The sequence below is a fragment of the Nesoenas mayeri genome, assembly GCF_963082525.1.
Source record: "Nesoenas mayeri genome assembly, chromosome: 28".
Classification (NCBI taxonomy): domain Eukaryota; kingdom Metazoa; phylum Chordata; class Aves; order Columbiformes; family Columbidae; genus Nesoenas; species Nesoenas mayeri.
The window spans coordinates 1,855,657-1,880,667 of NC_137558.1; the positions used below are offsets into that span (position 1 = coordinate 1,855,657).

The window sequence follows — 25,011 nt, forward strand, 5'->3', positions numbered from 1 at the left end:
TCTGTGAGTCCATCCACCGGATCAGGCATAAGCCAATCCTTTTTCAGCTCAAGCCCTGTTGGGTTGAGGAGCTCATATCGTTGGGGTTGGATGTTGGGTGGATGGCTCCAGCAATTGTGCATCCCTCTTGCTCCTTTGAGATGCCCAGGAAGAGCAGGAACTGCAGTGGGAGATGGAGTAGGTCCCACGACGCCTGGGGAAGAAGGTGAGTGCCCACAATGGAGGAGGATGGAGATGGAGCCCATCCCTTCTTGCAGGTTTCTTTCCCAGCCTCACCATGGAGGATGATGCCTTTTGTCTTGGGATGAAGTGGCAGCATCACCTCCAGCCCAGGTGGTCAAAAAGGCCACCAGCATCCTGGCTTGTCCCAGTGCTGGTGTGGCCAGCAGGATCAGGGTAGTGACCAAACCTGTGCTGGGCACTGAGGAGCCCAAACGGCTAATCTTGAGGACAGTTTTGGGCCCCTCATGCCAAGAAAGAGCTTGAGGTGCTGGAGCGAGTGGGGAGAAGGGAACGGAGCTGATGAGGGGCTGGAGCACAAGTGTGATGGAGCAGCTGAGGGACCTGGGGGGTTCAGCTGGAGAACAGGAGCTGAGGGGAGACCTTCTGATCTCTGAACTGCCCTCGATGATCTTGAGGGGCTTTTCCAACCAAAATGATTCTGTGATTCTAACTCCTCCTTCCTCTCCCATGTCTCTCCACCTCCCTCTGCTGTTGGAGATACAAGACCAAGAGATGTCCCCAGCGGGCAACAAATGAGCGCTGCCAAGCCGGCATCACTGGGGGCTGCCTTGTCTGCTGAGCACTGAGCTCTTAGCACAACCCTTTAATTTTCCTCTATCATCATTTTGTGATTCTATTACCTTTGTTCGAGGAGGCATCCAGCCTCTTATTTTCGCATGGTCTATTCTTCGCTACAAGCTGCCCAACACTGAGCTTCATCCCCATCCTCACCCGCCATCCTCCTTCCCTGGACTCCTTGCTCTTTTCTATAATATTTCTCCAGCTCTTCCCTCACCCTCAGGACCTCGCGGAGCTTCTGCAGCTCCATGGACATCGCTGGTGGGGCTGGACCTTTATGCTCCTGGCTCCCAAGGGAAACAGCTTGTGGAGGACACGGGCTGGTGGGTTGTGGGGCTGCATGGACCACGCTGAGCCCCTAACAGGATGCTCTTCACCACCTGCGCCAGGAGAACCACACAAGGGTCAACTTTCCCACTCGAGAGGAGATTCCTCCAGCCGAACCAGCATCCCAAGGAAGGGAAAACCCCAAGACACATGCATGGACCGGCCAGCCAACCTGAAGGCAATCCTCAGGCCTAGAAACATCTGGAGAACATCCAGCTCCAGTTTAACCCTTCCTTCCCCACACACGAGCCCCTTCAGTTCAAGGCTCTTTTGGATCTTGAGGGCAAATACCTTGGAAAAGGCACCAGATTTGGGTCCAGATGCCAGGGAATTGCCATCAACTTGCTGCTTTGCATCGTCTTGTTGGACATGTAGCTGGGAGTTAAAACCCGGGAGATGTTTGGCATCAAAACCATTGAGCACGGCCACCCGCTGCCTTGCAGAGAACCACAAAGCCCAGTTTTATACTGGGGGCGACTGGGGTGGACATGCTTCATGCCAGGAACCTGCATTGATCGCAATGTTATTTAGGTGCAACGGGGACTCTTTTATTTGAAGCGACCCGTTCATTTGCACTGCGAGACTGAAAAGCGCAATTAATGCAGCAGCGCTTGGGTCCCTTGTCGCCCAACCTGGGGCAAGGCTGGGGTGGCTTTGGCTTTGCTGTGGCTCTGTGGTGTCCTGGCTGGGGAGCTGTGAGCCCCCCCATGCTGGTACCCAACAAATGTGGGAGCTTTTGGGGTGGCGATCGGCCCCCAACCCCACAGCTTCATCCCGGTTGGGAGGTTGTTGCTAAAACTGCTCCATGTGCATCCAGAGATGCTCTGGGGATCCTCACCCCTGGGGTCCGTCAGCTCTGTCCTCTTTGAAGACATCTCCCCCAAACCTCTGCTCAGGGCTCAGCAGCAACTGGTCGCTGGTTGGGGAGAGCCCAAGCAGGTCATCATCTCCATCATGAGGCCACCAGTGTCCTTCTATAAGAGCTGCTGTCCTGCCTCTGTGCCACAGCTGTACACAGCTATTCCTGCCCCATCCATGTGGGGAAACTGAGGCACAGAGAAGGTTGTGATCATCCCAAGCTCTGGCAGCACACGTTGGTTTAAACCCCATCAGTCCTGATGGGGATAAAGTCACTTTTCTCGTGGCTCCTGGGGTCGTGGGGGACAGGGGATGCAGCCAGCAGCCCCAGGGGACACACAGGACAGAGGGAAGGACAGGTCCCCTGTAGGGCTGCCCCCCAGATCTGTGAGTCAGCAGAGCAGCATGAGCCAGACCCTGAGCTCAGCCTGGGTGTCTGCGCCCCAATGGGGACAGCCACGGTGTCCCCCGTGTACAGGGATGCTCTAGCTCAGGACGGGACCTCTCCCAGGGTGGGCAGCACTAGGGGGGCAGCCAGGGCTCCATTGCCCCCCGGCTGGTGTGGGGAGGGAATTCCGGCTGCTGCACGGAGACAGGAGAGCGCAGCCTTGTGTACAAAAATATCTCTATTGCTCCCTGTGCCCACCCGCAGCCCCGCGGGCTCCCGGCTGCCTCGCGGTGCCGGTCCCGGCACCCACAGCACAGCTGAGCAGAGGCGGCTCCCGGGCGGCTCCAGCGCAGCCCCGTGCCCGGTGCCACCGGGAGCAGAGCCGCAGGGCTGGCCCTGCCACCCACACAGGGTGACGTGTCCCTGCTCTGGTCCCCTCCGGCCTGTCAGGACTCCAGGTCGCGGGAGAGCCGCAGCAGCTCCTTCTGACTGTCGATGGCTTTCAGGTGCTGCAGGTACGCCCAGGTGGAGACGGGGCTCCGCACGCTCAGCGACTGCTCCGAGCCTGCCGGGAGAGCCGGGATCAGGGCTGCGCTCACTGCCCAACCTTCGGCTGGTCAACCCCCTCCATCATCATTGGCCAACCCTCCCCATCACCTCTGGCCAGCTTTCTCCACCACCACTGGCAAACCTTCTGTATCACCACTGCTCAACCGTCTCCATTGGCCAACCTTCTCCATCACCACTGCCCAACCCTCTCCATCACCGCTGGCCAAGCCTCTCCATCACCGCTGGCCAAGCCTCTCCATCACCGCTGGCCAAGCCTCTCCATCACCGCTGGCCAAGCCTCTCCATCACCGCTGGCCAAGCCTCTCCATTGGCCAACCCTCTCCATCACCGCTGGCCAACCCTCTCCATCACCGCTGGCCAACCCTCTCCATTGGCCAACCCTCTCCATCACCACTGGCCAACCCTCTCCATTGGCCAACCCTCTCCATCACCACTGGCCAACCCTCTCCATTGGCCAACCTTCTCCATTGGCCAACCTTCTCCATTGGCCAACCTTCTCCATCACCACTGCCCAACCCTCTTCATTGGCCAACCTTCTCCATCACCACTGGCCAATCTTCTCCATCACCACTGTCCAACCCTCTTCATCACCACTGGCCAACCCTCTCCATTGGCCAACCCTCTCCATCACCGCTGGCCAACCCTCTCCATCACCGCTGGCCAAGCCTCTCCATCACCGCTGGCCAAGCCTCTCCATCACCGCTGGCCAAGCCTCTCCATTGGCCAACCCTCTCCATCACCGCTGGCCAAGCCTCTCCATTGGCCAACCCTCTCCATCACCGCTGGCCAACCCTCTCCATCACCGCTGGCCAACCCTCTCCATTGGCCAACCCTCTCCATCACCACTGGCCAACCCTCTCCATTGGCCAACCCTCTCCATCACCACTGTCCTACCCTCTCCACTGGCCAACCTTCTCCATCACCACTGGCCAACTCTCTCCATCATCACTGGCCAACCCTCTCCATTGGCCAACCTTCTCCATCACCACTGCGCAACCCCCTCCACTGGCCAACTCTCTCCATCGCCACTGGCCAACCCTCTCCATTGGTCAACCTTCTCTATCACCACTGCCCAACCCTCTCCATTGGCCAACCCTCTCCACCACCACTGGCCAACTCTCTCGATCACCACTGGCCAACCCTCCCCATCAGCAGCATCCAGACCAACTTTCACCCACCACAACCAGGTTGACATCCTCAGGATGTCCCTGTGGGACCCCCCCACCAAGGACAGTGGGTGCATGCTCTTCTGGGCAGGCCCCACGGGGTGGGGGTCCCCCAACACAGGGGTGGGAGGGCAGATGGGTGACCCCCAGACCTACATGTGGAGATCCTGACGGACTTGGGGTCCTCCGGCCGGTGCGGGGAGCGACTTCGCAGTGGGGACAGTGGAGCTGGATGTGGACAGAGAGCAGGAGCTCAGCCCCATCCCCACAGGAGCGTCAGTCCCCAGGGTCCATGCCCCGCCAGGGACACTCACCGTGCGCCTGGCCTCGGCAGCGCTGCAGGACACGCAGGGTCTTTGCCATCATGTGCTGTGGGCAACGCACAAAGTTCACTTGCTGTCACCTGGCCCCACTTTGCTGCTAAAACACTGTCCCCTCCAGCTTCACCGGTGGCTGCGGCTGCCCTGGGGGTCCTGGCTGGGGTGGGGGGATTCTGCCCTAACACCGCGGGGATGCTCTGGGTCTGCATCCCAGGGGACGGGGACACAGAAGGTGCCCCAAGGGGGGTCCCCGGGGAGCCAACCCGCCCCACTCACCATCTTCTCAAAGTTGATGAGGTTCTCGGCCATCGTGCGGTTCCCCTCATGGATGAACGTCATGTCTGCGAGGGGGGTTTGGGGATCAGATTTGGTCTTCTGGTCCCTGAGGTGGGCTGGGTGTCCCCAAATGGGTCCCTGCCCCCCACCCAACCCATTCCCAGCCTCACCCCCCAAGCCAAGACACTCACCTTTGAGCAGGAGGGGCATGAAGGGGATGATGGGGGGGCTCAGCTTGGCGACGGCCAAGCGATAGACCCTGTGGTTCCACGATGGGTCCTGGGGATGGAGAGGGACCTCAGCGCAGGGCAGGCAGGGGACGCAGTGTCACCCCTGGGACCTTGTAGCTTTTGGGAGCCCCAGCAAAATGGGGTGACCCTGTGTCACAAAACTCCCCCCAGTCTGCCCTCTGCTCCCCCAAACCCTCGGAGAAGGGGGATATGAGGTGGGAAGGGGACATGGGGCAGCAAGGGGACATGGGGAGGGAAGGCAAGTACAGTGTGAGAAGGGTGACATGGGGCAGCAAGGGGACATGGGGCGAGAAGTGGGATACGGGGCAGGAGAGGGATATGAGGAGGGAAGGGAGACGCGGACAGGAAGGGGACACAGGACAGGAAGGGGGACATGGGGGGCTGCGCTCACCAGCATCCGCTCCAGCGCTGAGTGCAGCTTTCGAATCTTGTGGGGCAGCCTCTGCGCAGAGAGAGGGTCATGGGTGCCGGCACCCCTGCTCTGCCACCTCCGGCTCCCCCAGCTCCGCTGGCACCTCCTGCTCTGCGTTCACCCCTTTGCACCCCTGGGCTCTGCTGCTCCAGGTACCCCATGGGCTCAGAGCTGCTCCGTTACGGGGGATTGTGGCCCCAGGCTGGGTCTAACTGGCCCCAAGGGCCAGTCACAGCTCCCTGCCCTCAGCAGGACCAGAGCTTTGGGCTGTAGAGTCTGATGGGACCCCAGCACCCGAGTCACCCCTGCCCAGGGGACCTGGCAATGGAGCTGGTGAGGGGCTGGAGCACAAGTATGATGGAGCGGCTGAGTGACCTGGGGGTTCAGCTGGAGAACAGGAGCTGAGGGGAGACCTTCTGATCTCTGAACTGCCTGAAAGGAGCTTGGAGCATGGAGGGGGTTGGTCTGTGCTCCCAAGTGATAAAACAAGAGGAAACGGCCTCAAGTTGCACCAGGAGAGGTTGAGGTTGGATCTGGGGAACAATTACTTCCCCAAAGGGCTGTTGGGCATTGAACAGGCTGCCCAGGGCAGTGCTGGAGTCACCATCCCTGGAGGGTTGGACAAACGGACATGAGGTTCTCAGGACATGGGGCAGTGCCAGGGGTGGCTTAACTCAATGATCTTGAGGATCTCTTCTAACTACAATAACTCTCTGACTCTCTGATCCCTGCAGAGCTCAGGGGAGCCGGCAGCAGCGCGCAGTTGGTTTGTTACCTCCCAGGTCCTGGCCAGGCGGCTGACGGCCGTGTTGCTCACACCAAACATCACCGCAAAGAAGGAATTCAGGTTCTTCTGCTCCTTGAGGCTGCAGGTGAGGATGGAGTTAGGCAGGGAGGTCACGACCGGTTCCACCCTCGCGGGACCGGGTGGCAGATGGTCAGGAGACTCACTGTGCGGCCAGTTTGATGAACTTGCGGAGGAGCTGGGCTCGCCGGCCCACCTCGGGGCACAGGCACAGCTCGGTGGCCACCCAGTACTGCAGCTCGTTGAACCGCCGCATCACCCGCTCCAGGTTGGCCGTGGTCACCTCGTGAAACTTCTGCGGCCCCACGATGTAGTGGATCATTTCCACCTGCAGAGCCCCAGGCGGTGGTTGAAGGGGACACCCAAAAGCCACCACCTTGGAGGTGTCTCCCACCCCCACACTGGCCCTACCTGGTGGATGCTCTTGAAGAGGTTCCAGTCGTAGTCGGTGAGGTGGCTGGCCAGGTCCTTGGAGCTGATGAGGTCCAGGGTCTCTGAGGAGCCGACGTGGGGGCCCAGCTGCTCAGGGTGGGGGGTCTGGGGACAGCAGAGGGGACGTCCAACCCCTCCTGCCATCAGCAACCACAACGGGGACGGTGACACCAGCCCCTTCCCCAGGGGCAGGGAGGGATGGACTCCCCCAACCCCAGCCCCAGATCCCACTCTAGGGGGGCCCAGCCTGGTGCTGCCCATCCCCAAACCACATCCCATCCCTGGAGACATCCCAGGCCAGGCTGGACGGGGCTCTGAGCACCCTGAGCTGCTGAAGATGTCCCTGCTCATGGCAGGGCTGGCACTGGATGACATTTGAAGGTCCCTTCGACCCAAACTATTCAATGATTTATGATTTTAAGACCCCCAGGCTTACCAGGCTGCCCAGCTCCTCCACGCTGACGGCAAAGAGCCGCTCGTTGAGCCCCAGTGCTGTGAACACCCCCACGGCGTCCGGCTGCAGCCCCACTTTATCTGCGGGAGACAGGACGGTGGGTGCGGGGACAGAGAAGGGACCGGATCCTGGCAGGGCAGGGGACATGGCCACCACGGCACGGTGACATCCCCGCGATGCCGTCCTCACCTCCGGCTGAATTCACCTTCACCAGGACGTGCTCCCCGTGCCGGCCAAGCCGCGGGGCGAGCGAGCGCAGGACGTCCCGCACCGAGGCGTTCACAGGCAGCACGGTGACCAGGCACGAGTGGTCGGCTCTGTAGATCTCGTAGGGCACTATGGGGGATGGAAATGGGATTTTGTGTCCTGCTGCTGGGGAGGGGACGGTCCCCACCCTGCGCGGCCGTACCTTTGTCCTGGGCTCTTAAGGCACAGCTGCTGTTCAATGTTGCCTCCTCCTGGCTCGCCAGCCAGCTCGCTGAGCTCCGAGCCTGCGGCCAAGGTGGGAGAAAGTGGGGAAGATCACAGAGTCCCAGAGTGTCAGGGGTTGGAGGGACCTGGAAAGCTCATCCAGTGCAATCCCCCCATGGAGCAGGAACACCCAGATGAGGTTACACAGGAACCAGGCGGGTTGGAATGTCTGCAGAGAAGGAGACTCCACAACCCCCCTGGGCAGCCTGTTCAGGCTCTGCCACCCTCACCATGAACAAGTTTCTGCTCAGATTTAAGTGGAACCTCCTGTGTTCCAGTTTGCACCCATTGCCCCTTGTCCTGTCCCTGGTTGTCACCAGCAGAGCCTGGCTCCATCCTCCTGACACTGCCCCTTTCCATCTTGATCCCCAGCAATGAGTCCCCCCTCAGTGTCCTCTTGTCCAGCTCCAGAGCCCCAGCTCCCTCAGCCTTTCCTCACACGGGAGATGCTCCACTCCCTGCAGCATCTTGGTGGCTGCGCTGGACTCTCTCCAGCAGTTCCCTGTCCTGCTGGAACTGAGGGGCCACAGCTGGACACAAGATTCCAGGTGTGGACACAATATTCCAGATGCCACCACAGTGGCCACCCCTCTGGCCAGAGGTCCCCAGAGGGCAAGAGGTGACCCAGAGCTCTACACCCACCCCGCTAGGGCCACCCATACCTTGGGCTGGGGAGAAACGCTGCCATCTCCGTTCTCCGTTCTGCAGAGAGAAGATACAGGTGCTGTTAGAGCCCCGTGATCATCACCTCGTGCTGGAGATAAAACTGGGTTGTGCAGCCTGAGCATCCCTGTGACCCCGGGCCCTGGGGTGTCCCTGTGGTGTGTGACACCCTCCCCGTGGCTGGGGTGCAGGACACAGGGGGTGCAGGACACGGGCACCAGTGGTGGCACTGGGGGACAGAACCAGACTCTGTTGGTTGGGGACACGTCTCCCTCCTCGGGGGACTCACGCCCAGGGCCGCCGCCGCTCCTGTCCTTGCTCCTGCACCATCCCGCCCAGGCGGGGGTCCCGGCTCGCCAGGTCCGCCAGGTTCTGCGGGAGGAAGGTGCCCAGCAGTCAGGATGGGGTTGTGACAGCCAGACCCCCCTGGGGACATCCCTGTCCCCCTTCCCGTACCTGCAGCAGGGCCGTGGTGCTGCGGTCGCCCTGCAACAGCCGCCCATAGAGCAGCACCCACTGGCTCACCAGCCGCAGGATCTTCCGGCGCTTGTGCAGGGAATAGGTGGCCTTATCCTGCTCCGACCCCTCCAGTGGCTCCGCACGGAAACTGGGACCAGTCAAGGACACCAGTGTGCGTATGGGGAGCAGGCAAGGACCCGCAGGATGGGATTGGAGATGGGGATGTGCCCTGTGCCCAAGAGCATGGGGGATTCATGGAATAACAGGAGGGTTTGGGTTGAAGCGACCTTTCCAGCCCCCCCAGTGCCCCCCCTGCCATGAGCAGGGACATCTTCAGCAGCTCAGGGTGCTCAGAGCCCCGTCCAGCCTGGCCTGGGATGTCTCCAGGGATGCTTCATCCACCACCTCTCTGGCCAACCTGGGCCAGGCTCTCACCACCCTCAGGACCAACATTATCCTTATTACCTAGCCCAAATCTCTCCTCTCTTAGTTTAAAACCATCACCCCTTGTCCTATCTCAACAGGCCCTGCTCAAAAGTCTGTCCCCATCTTTCTTCAGGCCCCTTTTAAGCACTAAAAGGCTGCACTAAGGTCTCCCCGGAGCTTCTCTTCCTCAGCTGAACACCCCAACTCTCTCAGCCGTTCCTCCCAGCAGAGCTGCTCCAGCCTCGCATCATTTCTGTGGCTCCTCTGGCCCCTCTCCAGCAGGTCCAGGTCTGTCCTGTGCTCAGGACCCCAGAGCTGGACGCGGTGCCCGGGGGGTCTCACAGAGCGGAAAATTCAGGGCTCCCCTGGCCACCCGCTGAGGTCCCACTGGGGTGACAAGGACCAAGGTGCTGGTCCCTGGTGGGGGGTGCATGGGGTAGGATGGAACCCATTCCCTCCAGTTCCAGCCGCTGAAGGATACTGGTGGAGCAGAGCTCTGCAGAGCTGCGTGGTTGGCATGAACACGGTGTAGGTCAGCAGAAAATCCCCCAACAGCGTGTCTGCAAGAGAGAAGCCACCAGTGGTCACCTGTCATGGTCCCCAGTGTATTTGGGACACAGTGGTCACAGCCAGGCAGCACGGCTGCCCAGGTAAGTGTCACCCATGCCCTGTGTGGGGTCGGTCTGCGGTGTCCCCCTATGGTGACCGTGCTCACTGTGGGTCACTTTTGGCTCCTAAATGTCCTGGGAAGGGCTATGGGCTCTGGGGGATGGAGGAGAATTAAGGGGTTGTGCTAAAGCTCAGTGCTCAGCAGACAAGGCAGCCCGGGTGACGCCGGCTTGGCAGCGCTGATTTGTTGCCCGCTGGGGACATCTCCTGGTCTCGTATCTCCAGCAGCAGAGGGAGGTGGAGACGTGGGAGAGGAGGGAGGAGATAGAATCGCACAATCATTGTGGTTGGAAAAGCCCCTCAAGATCATGAGTCCAACCATAACCCACCCCTGTCCCTGCCCCATGTCCTGAACCTCATGTCCGTCTGTCCAACCCTCCAGGGATGGTGACTCCAGCACTGCCCTGGGCAGCCTGTTCAATGCCCCACAGCCCTTTGGGGAAGAAATTATCCCAAATTTCTAACCTCGACCTCCTTCTCCAACTCCTTCCCCAGCTCCGTTCCCTTCTCTCAACTCATTCCATCACCTCAAGGTCTTTCTTGTTCTGAGGGGTCAAAAACTACCCCCAGAATTCAACATTTGGTCTCCCCGGTGCCCAGCACAGGGACGGTCACTACCCTGGGCCTGCTCCGGGCACTGGGGCTTCTTCCCTCTCCTTGCCCCAATGGGGCATTTTAGGGTGAGAGGACCAGCTTTTGGGGCTGAACATTGGTAATAAGGCGGTCTCGCAGGGTGCTGGTCCCCGTGCCAGCGCCCTGTCCCCACAGTTGCTCTGGGATGTGGTCCCTGGAGCAGGAGGGGACACCCCCCACCTACCCACGGGGTCATAGAGGGTGGCATCCAGCCTCATGAACTCCAGCAGATGCTCCAGGATCTTCTCCGGCGTCCCAGCCATCACAAAGTACCTGGCGGGCAGAGCATGGGGGACATCAGGGGAGGACGCAGCACCGCGACCATGGGCAGGGCCAGCATGCTGGGCCACCGGGCCACTCGACACAGCTCGTCAGCATGGCTTGATGTCCCCGTTCCCCTCTGGGGACACAGTCCTCCCAGCAAACTCGCTGCGGGAAGCCCGAGCGTGGCAGAAGGAGCAGGGGGATGGGGACAGGCTGCTGTCACCTGCTGCTCCGTGCTGGGGCTGGCTGGTTGCTGCCACCTTGCAGGTTCTTCTGCAGGACCAGCACCACCTTCCCATGCTCCTTCAGGCGCACAGTGTTGGCCTCCACGTCCTAGAGAGAAAAAACCAGCTCTTATAGTCACGGAATCACAGAATCACAGATGGTTTGGGTTGAAGGGACCTTCAACTGTCACCTTATCCACCCCTGCCATGAGCAGGGACATCGTCACAGCTCAGGGTGCTCAGAGTCCCGTCCAGCCTGGCCTGGGATGTCTCCAGGGATGCTTCATCCACCACCTCTCTGGCCAATCTGGGCCAGGCTCTCACCACCCTCAGGGCCAACAATTTCTTCCTCATGTCCAGTCTGAATCTCCCTCCTTTAGTTTAAACCATCACCCCTTGTCCTGTCTCAACAGGTCCTGCTCAAAAGTCTGTCCCCATCTTTCTTCAGGCCCCTTTTAAGCACTGAAAGGCCGCACTAAGGTCTCCCCGGAGCTTCTCTTCCCCAGCTGAACACCCCAACTCTCTCAGCCGTTCCTCCCAGCAGAGCTGCTCCAGCCTCGCATCATTTCTGCGGCTCCTCTGGCCCCTCTCCAGCAGGTCCAGGTCTGTCCTGTGCTCAGGACCCCAGCGCTGGACGCGGTGCCCGGGGGGTCTCACAGAGCGGAGCAGAGGGGACAATCCCCTCCCTCCACCTGCTGCCCACGGGGCTGGGGATGCAGCCCAGGGTACCACTGATCTGGTGCCAGCAAGTGTTGCTGTTCATGTCCCATCTTTTATCCACCACCGCCCCCAAGTCCTTTCCCGCAGGGTTGCTCTCCATCCCTCCATCCCAGCCTGGATGGACATCATCATTTGTCACCTCAGCCCAGCTCGGATCCAACAGGCAATGCTCATCTATCTGGTGGCACCCCAAACCCCCACGCTGTCACACAGAGAAGCGTCCTCCCCTTCCAGCACCCTGGGGGTGCACAGCGTGCCCCGACTGGCACCCAGTCCCCTATAGCCCCCGTCACCTTGAGGATGCGGTTGAAGTCCTGCTTGTCCACGCGGAGGAAGTGGCAGTTGTCCTCCCGCAGGATGATGGTGGCCGCCCGCGGCGCGTCGTTCACCAGCGCCAGCTGCCCGAAGTCGTCCCCTTCATGCAGGGTGGCCACCAAGCCCTGGCGGGGGTGACATGATGGGTGAGGGATGGGGCGGGAGCCCTTGTCCCCGCTGGGGGACAGTGAGTGTCTGGAGTGGACGTACCCACCTTGCCGTGGGTGACCACGTTCACCGAGCCCTTCCAGATGATGTACCATGAGGTGCCTTTGTCTCCTTGGCTGAACACTGCCAGGGAATGGTGACATCCAGCAGTCAAAGAGGGGGAGCCCCCAAGCACTCCCCCATCCTGAGCCCCCAGCTGAGGTGAATACTCCTGTCCCTTCCACCCCTGGGCCATCAGGAGACAGCAGGAGCATCCACATGGATGACGACAGCTCCAGGTGTTGTCCCCAGGCTGGGGACCCTTTGTCCTGGGACCCGCGATACTCACGCACGGTGCCTGCTCTCGGGTGCGACTCGAACATCAGCACGGACGCCAGTTCCCGCTTCACCTGCGGCAACAGGCACGTGGGTCACCCCAGCCCGGAGCTGAGCGAGGAGGGGACACAGGGGACAAGGTGGGAAGGGGACCTGGGGATGCTCAGAGAGGGACAGGAGAGGATGCCCAGGTGGGAAGTCATAGAATTATAGAATCACAGAAGGGTTTGTGTTGAAGGGACCTTCCCAGCCCCCCCAGTGCCCCCCCTGCCATGACAGGGACATCTTCAGCAGCTCAGGGTGCTCAGAGCCCCGTCCAGCCTGGCCTGGGATGTCTCCAGGGATGCTTCATCCACCACCTCTCTGGCCAACCTGGGCCAGGCTCTCACCACCCTCAGTACCAACAATTGCCTTTTACCCAGCCTGAATCTCCCTCCTTTAGTTTAAAACCATCACCCCTTGTCCTATCGCAACAGGGCGTGCTAAATGGAAGTGATGGGATGCAGGAGGGTTTGGGGACCAGGAGCAGTTTGGGGGGGACACACAGGCCACAGTGGGGACAGACACGGCCGCACTCACCGAGTTGGAGAGATGAGCCACGGCTTTGATGTGCAGCAGCTCCTCAAAGATGAGCTCCAGCTCGTCCTCCGTGCGCTGGGCAGGCCTGGGAGGGCAGCGGGGGGTGAGCAGCCGCCTGTGTCCCCTGTCCCCCCACCCCGGGGCACAGACACCCCTCCCCAGGCACAAACCCTGCCCAGGCAGACACATTCTCCCTCCCCATCTGCCAGCGGTGGAAGAGATGCTCAGGTCACCCCATCCCTTTGGTGCTCCAGATTCCCCCAGAGTGGGGTCCAAACGAGCCCCCCACCCCACTTTGTCCCCTCTACGTCCCCTGGGGACAGCCCAGCCACCCACGGTTTGCGCAGGGCCATGGTGAGCAGCGCGTCGGGGCCCAGCTGGGCTAGGAAGGCCAGTGCCTCCAGCAGCTCCTCCGCATCCCGCAACCCGGCGCTGGGCTCGGGGCTCAGCTCCAGCTCGGCAAAGCGATAAAACTGGGTGTCCTTGTCCTGGAAATGCCACTCCTGCTTCACTGCGGGGAGGGGAGAGCGCCCATCAGCTCAGCTGGTGCACCCATGGGAGAACTCAGGAGCCCCCAGTGCGCCCGTCACCCCGTCACCTGCCACCGCCTGTCCTCACCGTGGGTCAGGATGCCACCGTCCACCAGCACCTGGCAGATGCCGACAGCCTGGCTGCGCGTCTGCACGGCCAGCCCGGCGCTCAGCAGCCAGTCCACCAGCTCCTTCCCCGAGCAGCACTGCCTGCAAGGGGACGGGATGACAAGACTGTCCCCAAAACCAGGCGACAGCACCCAGCAGCCCTGTCGGGGATGGGCAGGACCAGCCCTGTCACCCTGGGAGCCCGTGGTGTCCCCCGGTGTGGCCGTGGGTCCCACCTGTGGTGCCGCAGGTGATGCTTGTGGTCCCGGATGAGGCCGGGGCGGGAGCTGGTGAGGTGGGTGAACAGGAGCTTTCCTGCACGCCAGATCTTCTCCGGGGATGCCTGGGGGGGAAGAGGATTAGGGAGTGGATTGGGAAGCGGGAGAAACCACAGAATCATTTTGGTTGGAAAAGCCCCTCAAGACCATCGAGTCCAACCACAACCCACCCCTGGCACTGCCCCATGTCCTGAGAACCTCATGTCCATCTGTCCAGCCGTCCAGGGATGGTGGCTCCAGCACTGCCCTGGGCAGCCTGTTCAATGCCCAACAGCCCTTTGGGGAAGAAATTACCCCAAATTTCCAACCTCAACCTCCCCTGGCGCAACTTGAGGCTGTTTCCTCTTGTTTTATCACTTGGGAGCACAGACCAACCCCCTCTATGCTCCAAGCTCCTTTCAGGCAGTTCAGAGATCAGAAGGTCTCCCCTCAGCTCCTGTTCTCCAGCTGAACCCCCCAGGTCCCTCAGCCACTCCATCACACTTGTGCTCCAGCCCCTACAAACGGGGAGGGCACGGACCCCAACATCTCACGCAGTCCATGATCCCCACCACCCATCCCCAGGAACAATCCATCCCAAGGGCACGAGCACCCAGGAGCTGAGCCCCAGGGCAGGGGGTGCTCTGGCCCCCCACCCCTCCCAGCCTTCAGGACATGGTTTTCCATCTCCCTCTTCCCCAAACCCATCTCCTTGTATGTTCTCCCAGCACCCCCCACCTGGGTGAGGCTGTGTCCATAGTCCAGGGTGGATTCAGTCTCCAAAAGCGGGGTCTGAAACATGGAAATACATGGGGGTTGGTGGCCGTGGGGGCTCCACTGTGTCCCCCCTCACCCCGCACACCCCACTAGCTGCTCATTGCAGTGGGTTGGACTGGATGACTTAAATGTCTCTTCAATGCAAACTATTCAATGATTCTATGGTGCATTTCAGCCTCATCTGGGCGAGGAGACGAGTGTCCCCGCATACGGGGGCCCGAACCCCCAGACACCCCCCGTGGTTACGTTGAGCTTCAGAAAGGGAAACGCATTCAAACGAGGGCGCCGGGAGATGAAAGGAGTTAAAAGGGATCAAACAGGGATCAAAGACGTCGCGTTTGAGATGGGAATTTGCCACTGGAGGTGAAGGACTTGAGAACGGAGCCCCCGGGGAGGGACAGGTGTCCAGCCTGGGGGGGTTTCCTACAGCTTTGAACCTGGGTTCAAACACAGAGGACATGGAAAAGATCCCAAACTCCTATTAATTGGGGGAAGAGCGCAAGGACCCTCCCCTGCAAGCATCGTATTGGGAGACAGTTCTCAAATCACAGCAGGAATGGAAACAACTACACATCTATATAAATATAATGCTATAATCTCTATATAAATATATCTAATAAAATATAAATCTATGCAATAATTCCTGAGAAATCGGCTGTAACAAACCACCGGGACATGGGGTCCCTGGTACCCAGAGGAGCGCGGCAGCGAAAGAACCGAATTGCTATGGGTGATGCGCAACCTCGCGCTTGGTCCCAAAGAGCTGGTGGATATGAAGCTGTTTTGCCAAAGGATTTTAGGGGAGATCCTGGAAAGGATGGACCAGCAAAGTCACCAAGCACACGAGTGGGTTAAATTCAACAAGAGATGCGCCTAAAACAGGATGAGTGTCAGTGGGAAGGGAGCGAAAGGAAACCTCGTAGATCACGGCACACCCGGTTCACCGGCAATTCCGTGCTCCCTAAAAGAGACAAATACACCCTTGGGGATGGAAAACCCCAGGAACACGCTGGGTTTTTTACTCTGTTTAACTTAAACCTGCACGTGGCGAGTTGATCCAGCGCTCTTTCCTAACCCGGCTCCTCTTTAGTGTCTATTGATCCTAAAAACACATCCCGCTCGTTGGCTCAGCGAGTCCCTCCTGGGGCAACCGTCACCTCAGTGGGGGAAGAGCAGGTAAAGGCAGAGGGACGGAGGGTCCTGCGTGGCCATGGTCATGAATAAATGACCTTTCATGTGCATAAAGCACAGGCTGGGGGGAGCCGAGAGCACCCAGCACCCATCAGACCTGTTGCCCCCCAGCCGAGGCTGTTAAAGCACTTGGAGCATTAACCCCAAGCTGCACCCCCTTCCGCGGGGTGTCTGCACCTCCAAGGGAAGGTTTTGGGGTTCCCCCCATTTATTTCTGGCTGCAAGGACCCTGCAGCACCCTGGGCTGCGGGTGGAGGTGGTGGGGATGTGAAACACGGCGTCCTCTGGGCCAGATGAGACTCGGATTTGCTGGCTATGGGTTGCTCATGGGGGTTGAGCAACCTCAGCAATCGGGACAGCCGGATGAAATCCTCAATTAAGGAAGCCGAGGGCAGGAGTAATTAGCCGCAGAAGCCTTCTTTGCAAATTAATTCAAGGGCAAAAGCACCTACCAGGAGGTGAGGGGAAGCAAACAGCCCTGGCGCCTTGGTGCAGGCAGGAGGGTGATGGAGATGGACACCTGATGGGTGCTCAAGTGGGTGATGTGTCCGTCCCAAACCATCCCTGCCTGTCCTAAACTGTGTCTGTTCAGCCCAAACCCTGCCTGCCTGTCCTAAACTGTCTGTTCATCCCAAACCCTGCCTGCTCATCCTAAACCCTGCCTGCCCATCCCAAACCCTGCCAGTGCGTGCCCAACCCTGCCTGTCCATCCTAAACCCTACCTGCCCATCCCAAACCCTGCCTGCCTGTCCTAAACTCTATCTGGTCATCCCAAACCCTGCCTGTCCATCCTAAACCCTACCAGTGCATCCCAAACCCTGCCTGCTCATCCCAAACTGTCTGTTCATCCTGAACCCTACCTGCTTGTCCTAAACCCTGTCAGCCCATCCTAAACCCTGCCAGTGCATCCCAAACCCTGTCTGCCTGTCCTAAACTGTCTGTTCATCCCAAACCCTGCCTGCCCGTCCCAAACCCTGCATGCCCATGCTAAACCCTGCCTGCCCATCCTAAACCCTACCTCCTTGTCCTAAACCCTACCTGCTTGTCCTAAACCCTACCTGCTTGTCCTAAACCCTACCTGCTTGTCCTAAACCCTACCTGCTTGTCCTAAACCCTACCTGCTTGTCCTAAACCCTACCTGCTTGTCCCAAACCCCTGCCTGCTTGTCCTAAACCCTACCTGCTTGTTCTAAACCCTGCCTGCCCGTTCTAAACCCTACCCGCCCATCCTAAACCTGCCAGCCCATCCCAAACCCTGCCTGCTCACCCCTGCCTGCCCCAAGCTGCCCCCTCATTCCCTCCAGCCCTTTCCAAACCCCCAGGGCTCCCCCATCCTGCTCCAGATGCTGCCTCGAGCCCCCAACCTGCCCCCCGCCATTTACAACCAGCTCAGGAGCGATTCGGGGAGCAGATGGCAACAAGTGGCTCCGCGAAGGCAGCCGGTCCCTGGGGACACTCCCGAGCCAGCCGCGCCGCCGCTGCGCTGGGGACACGGTGACTTACTCACTCTGCAAACTTTCCTGAGCCTCGTGACCGCCCCGTGGAACAGGAAACACCACGGCGATCGCTGAGCAAATGTTTGCAAACCGGAGCCGGGCTGCGGCCGGAGCGCGGAGCTGCCTCCCGTGGGACACGGGGATCGGTGTCACCCCCTTGGGTGCAAGGGAAAGCTGCTCTGGTCCCCAAACAGCCCGTAAGTGAGGTCTGTCCTTGAGGGAAGGAGCCAGGATGTGTCACAGTCCTGCCCCAAGCCGTGCTCACAAGGACACCGATGCAGACTTACAAAAACCCTGACCCAGGATTAGCGCTCAGAGCGATTCCTCCCTCCTGGGTTTTTCTCTTTGCCAGACCAGCTCTGAACCACGTGCAAAATCTCACGGATGGCCCCAAAAACCCCGAAGCATCCTTGCTCTCCATGCACAGGATGCCCTCCCCACCCTCACCCCGTCTCATTGTCGCAGCATCGCGCCCGCCGTCTCCAAGCAGCTTCCTAAGGAGTTGCCTTTTCCATCTTCCTGCTGCCGGGACGCGCGGCGCTGAGATCCTGCCTGTCTCCAGGAATCCGGCAGCGCCGGGCAGCCGGCCAAGGCCGCCCGCGACCGTTCCGCGCTCGCGCGCCGCTTTTGTTTGGGATCCCGAGGAAAAACAACGGGAGTTATTTTCAGGCTTTACGGCTCCGGAGAAAGTCCTCGCCCATCCGCAGCCTCCAAAGGCACGGCAGCTGGCCAGGGGTTTGCCGTCCCCCCGCCCCGGGACACGTTCTGTCCCCTTTGTCCTCTGCAGGGACGCGGTGAGAGCTGGCACAGCAGCACTTGTGCTTGGGAAGGGTGAAGGATGGAGCTCCTTGGGGACATCGGGCTGTGATGTTCTGCTGATGCCAGCGAACGGGAGCCAAGACGCCAGGAGGAGCTTCCATGAGCCGTAGCCTTGCAGCGATGGGGACAAGTGACAATATTGTTGCTCCAAGGCACAGCCGGCCGGTTGCCTGCCATCTGCCTCTCCCGCACCTGGTGGCAGCACCCTCCTACCTGCAAAAAGTGGGGAAAACACCCCCTCTCTGCAAAGATCAGAGCCCCTCCAATGGCCAGCGGTTGTCCCCAAGAACAGAGGAGCCACTCGGGGAGGGGACACTCGTGTCACGCTGTACGTGACTTGATCAGGTTTACCCTAATCAGTTCAGCGTGGTAACGCTGCAGCCCGCGGCTTTCCTGCTCTCTCCAAAATTAAGTTCCTGAAAGTTCTCGGGAGAAAATAAATCAGGAAGAAGGGGGGAAAAAGAGAAAAGAGCTTTCTTAAAAATGCTGAAAGGGGGTTGCTCCCTTAATTTCACTTTTGTTCCTTAAAAGCATTTGTCTCTGTTGTGAGAAGGGGAAGGTCACCCAGCTCAGCTGGGGCAGGGGAGGAGGCTCCAGGGTCACCTCTCAGCACAGAGGGGACAGCGAGAGGCTGAGAACAGGGACCAGGTGCCTTTTATGCCACAGAGACCCCCAAGAGACCAGCAGCTCCCGGCCAGGGGATGGCACGGACCCAGAGAGGAAGGACGTGATGTTGAGCGTCGTCCCGCTGCCAAGTGACAAGTTTCTCCTGCAGAAACAGCCCGATCCGGCGGGGAGGGAACGTTTGGAACCCCGTGTGCCGCGGGGCTGAGGGGGAAGGTGTTTCCTGTTCGCACGCTCGCAGTTGGGGTGTGCTGCCCGGCTGCCGGCTGCCCGAGCACAATAGCACCAGGCTCATTTCATGCCTGGGTGCCAGCTCCGCCTGGAGAAGGGGCGAGAGCAGAAATGCGCTCCCTGCTCGCCTCGCCTTGCTCCTGCACACTTCGCTTTGCTCTGTGCACGCTTTGCTTTGCTCCGTGCACACCTGGCTCCCTGCACACCTGGCTTTAGTCTGTGTACACCTTGTTTTCTCCCTGCACACCCTGCTTCCTGCTCACCTGGCTTGGCTCCCTGCACACTTTGCTTTGCTCTGTGCACACCTGGCTCCCTGCATACCTGGTTTTACTCTGTGTGCACCTTGCTTTGCTCCCTGCTCACCTCGCCTTGCTCACCTTGCTTTGCTCCATGCACACCTTACATTGCTCCACACACACCTGGCTCCCTGCATACCTGGTTTTACTCTGTGTGCACCTTGCTTTGCTCCCTGCTCACCTCGCCTTGCTCACCTTCCTTTGCTCCATGCACACCTTACATTGCTCCATGCACACCTCACCTTGCTCACCTTACATTGCTCCATGCACACCTGGCTCCCTGCTCACCTCGCCTCACTCTCCTCAGCTCCAGCGCTCCCGGTCCCTAATCCCAGCCTGCTGCCAGGTCCCTGGGAAGGCAGCCAAGGGCCAGACCTGCCCTGCCAGGCCGTGCTTAGTAAAGCGGGACTAGAGGTGGCGTTAAGCCTTAAGGGGCCCCACTTGGCTCTTGCTCCAGCGAACCCCATCCCCAACCAAGCACGGACGCCCAGAGCAAGGAGAGAGCCGGCAGCGTGGGGGCTCCGCGGCTCGGGGTCCGTCCCCGGGGGCTATCGGTGGTGGCCGGGGGGGGGGGTCCCTCCCTCCCAGCCCGCACTCACCCAGCGGATGCCCTGGATGGGGGGCCGGCTGCCCCCCTCGCCCTCCAGCCGGATCTCGTAGCTGCAGCTCCGGAACAAGTGCATCTTCTTCAGCAGCACCGGGAGCCGGTTACCGGCAGCCCCGGCGGGCAGCGGCGTTGCGGGGGTCGCAGCACCGCCCTCCGGCTCCAGCCCGTTTCGCTGCCGGCTCCGCGCTCCTGGGCCCCCCCGCGCCGCCTCCCCGGCCGCTCCCGCCGCCCCGGCCCCGCGAACCTTCATGCGGCGGCGGCGCGGGGGGGCGAAGCCATCGCGGCCGCAGCTCCGGGGCGGCTCCGGTGCTGCTCCGGTGGCGGCTCCGCTCGGGCCAGGACGGGGCCGGGACGCGCTCGGCGCCGCCGCCGCCGCCGCCGCGCCGGGTTGGGCTCCTCCCCGGGGTGGGATGGGGCCGGGAACGGGGAACCCCGCCCGCAGCTCCCGCCCTCCGCCCCGTGGGCTTTTGGGCCTGAGCATCTTGGGGGGAGCAGCCCCGACCCCCGCCCGCGGGGCTCCCCGTGCAGCCTGAACCCTGCATGTCCCCCTGGGACCCCGGTCCCTGGGGTCGGGGTGTCCCCAGGAGCCCCTGCCCTTCCCCCGAGCACCCCAATGAGACCCCAGGGACTGGGGTGACTTGAGGAGCTCCTGCCCTTCTCCTGACTCCCTATTTGTCTCCCTGGGGCCCCAGTTCCTTGGCACTGGGGTGTCCCCAGGAGCCCCTGCCCTTCCCCCAAGCACCCCAATGTGACCCTGGGGATTGGGGTGACTTGAGGAGCCCCTGCCCTTCCCCTGTGCACCCCAATGAGACCCTGGGGATTGGGGTGACTACAAGAGCCCCTACCCTTCTCCTGACTCCCTGTGTGTCCCCCTGGGACCCCAGTTCCTGGGCATTGGGGTGTCCCCAGGTGCCCCTGCCCTTCCCCTGTGCACCCCATTGGGACCTCAGGGATTGGGGTGTACCCAGGTGCCCCTGCTCTTCCCCTGCACACCCCAATGAGACTCCAGGGATTGGGGTGTCCTCAGGAGCCCCTGCACTTCCCCTGCATACCCCAATGTGACCCTGGGGATTGGGGTGACTTGAGGAGCCCCTGCCCTTCCCCTGTGCACCCCAATGAGACCCTGGGGATTGGGGTGACTACAAGAGCCCCTACCCTTCTCCTGACTCCCTGTGTGTCCCCCTGGGACCCCAGTTCCTGGGCATTGGGGTGTCCCCAGGTGCCCCTGCCCTTCCCCTGTGCACCCCATTGGGACCTCAGGGATTGGGGTGTACCCAGGTGCCCCTGCTCTTCCCCTGCACACCCCAATGAGACTCCAGGGACTGGGGTGTCCTCAGGAGCCCCTGCACTTCCCCTGCATACCCCAATGAGACCCTGGGGATTGGGGTGACTTGAGGAGCTCCTGCCCTTCCCCTGTGCACCCCACCAAGACCTCAGGGATCGGGGAACCACAGGGACCCCCTTGCTCCAGCTGGTCCTGCAGGGCCCAGCCTGATGGGGGGAGAATGGGGCCCAGAGGAGCTGGAAGCAAGAGGTGGTTTGTACTGGGGAGCCGATCCCAGCCTCTGCGTGGGGGGACAGCGGAGCAGAGCTGGAGCGTGGCCCAGTGGTCCTGGGAGTGGGACTTTTGGCTAAAAATAACGGGTTTTCTGCCAAAAAAAGAGGTTTAGATTTCGAAATAAACCCTATTTTTCATTTTAAAATATATATATATATTTGAACGTTTGTATTGAAATAAACCCCCACCCCAACCAGCAAAGCGATGAGAAATGTCAGCTGGATACAAGCGGTTTGGAGTGGCATCCTTGAGGCGATGCTGCTTCATCCCTCATTTAGGTGCCCCATGGCTTTGGGGGTCACGTCAGGCTCCCCGGGACCGTCACCCCTTGGGGCCACCCCCCGTGGGTGGGGAGATCAGATCTCCCAGCGTGGCCTTGGGCGAATCCTTGAGCAGCCATGCGGGATGGGGCCACCAACCCTTCCTCCCCCCGGCTGCTCCTCCCGCCAGCGCCCCGAGGCAGAAAAGCCCTATTTTGTATTTCTCCTGGAGACCTTGAGGCTCCGGGTGCTGCTGCAGCCGGATCACAACAAACCACCCCCGCACCCAAGAGTCTCGCACCGGGATCCGTCACCACTTACGCCGTGCCCAGAGTTGGCTCTTGTCTGCGGTTATTTGGTCCAGGATCTCCAAGGTGTAAAAATCCCTCCCCGATCCCACTTGTGGCAGGATGCAAACCCTCCCACTCCCCCCTCCCTCCCTCATCATGGAAGGAGTAGACACATCCCCCTACAGCTTTTGTTTGTCCCCAGAGCCCCCTGGTCAGAGTCGTTAAGAGAAGCGAGCGCCGAGGCGCCAGGGAGCCGCTGGGCACCCGCGGCCAGTGTGGGGGTGTTTGGAAGCTTCAGGGGCACCCACAGCCAGGATGGGGGTGCGGAGAAGCTTCTGGAATGCCCACAGTCAGCTCTGCTCAGGCTATAAACCGGGACTCCCGTGGAATTGTCGCCGGTCTCTCGGAGCACGACCGAGATGCTGCCGCCGAGACCCCCCCGGGATGGAGACTCCGCCTGCCCTGCAGCCACGGGGGTGAGTGAAACTTCTCCTCGTAGGATTGCGAGTGTATCTCTACTTTCCTGCACATTTGCACGCGTACTTTCCGTGCTCGATACAAGCGCGTGTAAAATTAATCCTCGCATCATCGCGGGTGTATTTTCCTCCCGTGCTTCCACATAAAAGCACATTTAACTTTCCGTGCACGTTTGCACGCGTACTTTCCGTGCTCAATACGAGCACGTGTAACTTTCGGTGCTCAATATGAACACGTGTAATTTTCTGTGCACATTTACACGTGTAACTTTCGGTGCTCAATACGAACAAGTGTAACTTTCCGTGCACATTTGCACGGGTAACTTTCCGTGCTCAATACGATGCGTGTGCATCCTCCTGCATGTGCAACTGCTTATGTGCATCCACCTGCGTATGCATCTCCCCGTCCGCATGTGCACCCCTCCCGTGCCGCACTGAGGACCCTGGGCAGGCTCTGTACCTGTCATTTCCCCCATATCCCTCCATTCCACGTGGCACCAGGTGTGCAACACACATCAACTTCGTACTAACTGAACCTGTGCTCCCAGCACGGGGTTTCACAGTCCCCAAGCAACTTCCAAAGGAACTCTCCCTGAGCGCAGTCGTGGAAACAAAGTTTGGCACCAGCAAAGGTGTCTCAAGGTTTGACCAACCTCCCTCCTGCTCTGCTGCCCATCCTGGGCTGGCAAAGCCCAGCTCAGCTGCCCATCCTGGGCTGGCAAAGCTCAGCTCAGCTGCCCATCCTGGGCTGGCAAAGCCTAGCTCAGCTGCCCATCCTGGGCTGGCAAAGCTCAGCTCAGCTGCTCTGCTCTCCAGGAGCCGGTGCAGCGATGGAGCCGCTGGCGGGGCAGCGGGCCAGGGGCCGGCCCTTGCGCTGCGCCGGGGGAGGATGCTGGCCCGGCTGCTAACAGGGAGGAACCTTTGGAAAGCTCCCCGGCCTGGTGGAAAGTGCTCTGGGCTGCCTTGCGCTTTGCACATCAAGGATCCGCTCCCCTTCCGCGGGCCTATGCATCTCTGCTGACACGGGCGAGGGATCCCTGTCCCTGCCTTGCACAGACATGCCCCCCCGCCATGTAAATTAGAGCCAATTAAGAGGAGGAGGAAGAGGCCTGAGGAAGGCAGGAGGCTCTTGGAGCTGCGTGGCCCCCAGGGCAGCCGCGCCCCAGCGGCTGCGTGTGAAGATGCAGCACAGCACGGCGAGGATGTGACACCTGCCTTGGCCCCAGTAAGGGCTGCGGGCGGTTCCTCCCCTTCCCCCCGCATCTTGGCTGATGCTGTCCCCACCCCACCCCATCCCACCCCACTCCATACCCAATTCCATCCCACCCCATCCCACCCCACTCCATACCCAGTTCCATCCCACCCCATCCCACCCCACTCCATACCTAATTCCACCCCACCCCATCCCCACCGTCCCACTCCATCCCCAACATCCCACCCCATCCCCACCATTCCACCCCATCTCATCCCACTCCATCCCATCCCACCCCGTCCCCACCACCCCACCCCTTCCCATCCCACCCCACCCCAATTCCATACCCAATTCCATACCCAATATCATCCCACCCCATCCCAGCCCATCCCACCCCACTCCATATCCAGTTTCATCCCACCCCATCCCATCCCATCCCACCCCACTCCATACCTAATTCCACCCCACCCCATCCCCACTGTCCCACCTCATCCCTACCATCCCACCCCATCCATCCCACCCCATCCCATCCCTCCCCATCCCCACCACCCCACCCCTTCCCATCCCACCCCATTCCACCCCGTCACCACCATCCCACCCCATCCCATCCCATCCCCACTATCCCATCCCACCTCATCCAATCCCCACTATCCCATCCCATCCCCATTATCCCATCCCATCCCACCTCATCCAATCCCCACTATCCCATCCCATCCCATCCCATCCCACCTCAGCCCAGTTTAGACCCAGCAATGACAGGTCCCCCCCCAACAAACCGCTCTCCCTGCCCCTCCACTACTGTCTCCGCTTCCTCCCACCCTGCATTCCTGGGAACGGCTCCCAGCCCGGACGGAGTTTAAACGACTTTCCGAGGTCGTTGCTGGTTCAGCTCTGCTGGCCAAACAGCACCGAGCGGCCCCGCTCACTCGGGATGCAGAACGATGTGTGGGGTGGTGATTCTCCACATGGACCCCACAGCCTCTGTGGGTGTTCCTGGAGGTCCGAATCCCTCAGGAAATCAGGTGTTATCATCCCGTCATGGAGCGGCGCACAGCCCAGCACCTCCAGGATGTGCGGATGTCACTCAGGTGATTCGGAGAAGAGAACGGAGCTGGTGAGGGGCTGGAGCACAAGTGTGATGGAGTGGCTGAGGGACCTGGGGGGTTCAGCTGGAGAACAAGAGCTGAGGGGAGACCTTCTGGTCTCTGAACTGCCTGAAAGGGGCTTGGAGCATGGAGGGGGTTGGTCTGTGCTCCCAAGTGATAAAACAAGAGGAAACAGCCTCAAGTTGCGCCAGGGGAGGTTGAGGTTGGATATTAGGAAGAAACTCTTTA

At 60.6% G+C, this 25,011-nt stretch overlaps 1 protein-coding gene across 1 annotated transcript; it reads right to left on the minus strand.

Moving 5' to 3' along the window:
- Positions 1-2,820: 2,820 nt before the first annotated feature.
- RAPGEF3 (Rap guanine nucleotide exchange factor 3) lies at positions 2,821-20,151 on the minus strand (the record flags this gene model as incomplete). Its single annotated transcript, XM_080360494.1, has 27 exons — positions 2,821-2,939; positions 4,267-4,338; positions 4,425-4,479; positions 4,707-4,771; positions 4,898-4,985; positions 5,349-5,399; positions 6,145-6,235; positions 6,321-6,502; positions 6,586-6,711; positions 7,043-7,140; positions 7,250-7,396; positions 7,470-7,551; positions 8,194-8,233; positions 8,484-8,566; positions 8,651-8,801; positions 9,561-9,639; positions 10,566-10,654; positions 10,869-10,978; positions 11,883-12,029; positions 12,119-12,195; positions 12,401-12,461; positions 12,967-13,051; positions 13,303-13,477; positions 13,585-13,706; positions 13,841-13,947; positions 14,600-14,653; positions 19,894-20,151. The coding sequence occupies 27 exons, from the start codon at positions 20,149-20,151 to the stop codon at positions 2,821-2,823; spliced, it is 2,814 nt and encodes a 937-aa protein (XP_080216620.1).
- Between the last annotated feature and the right edge of the window lie 4,860 nt (positions 20,152-25,011).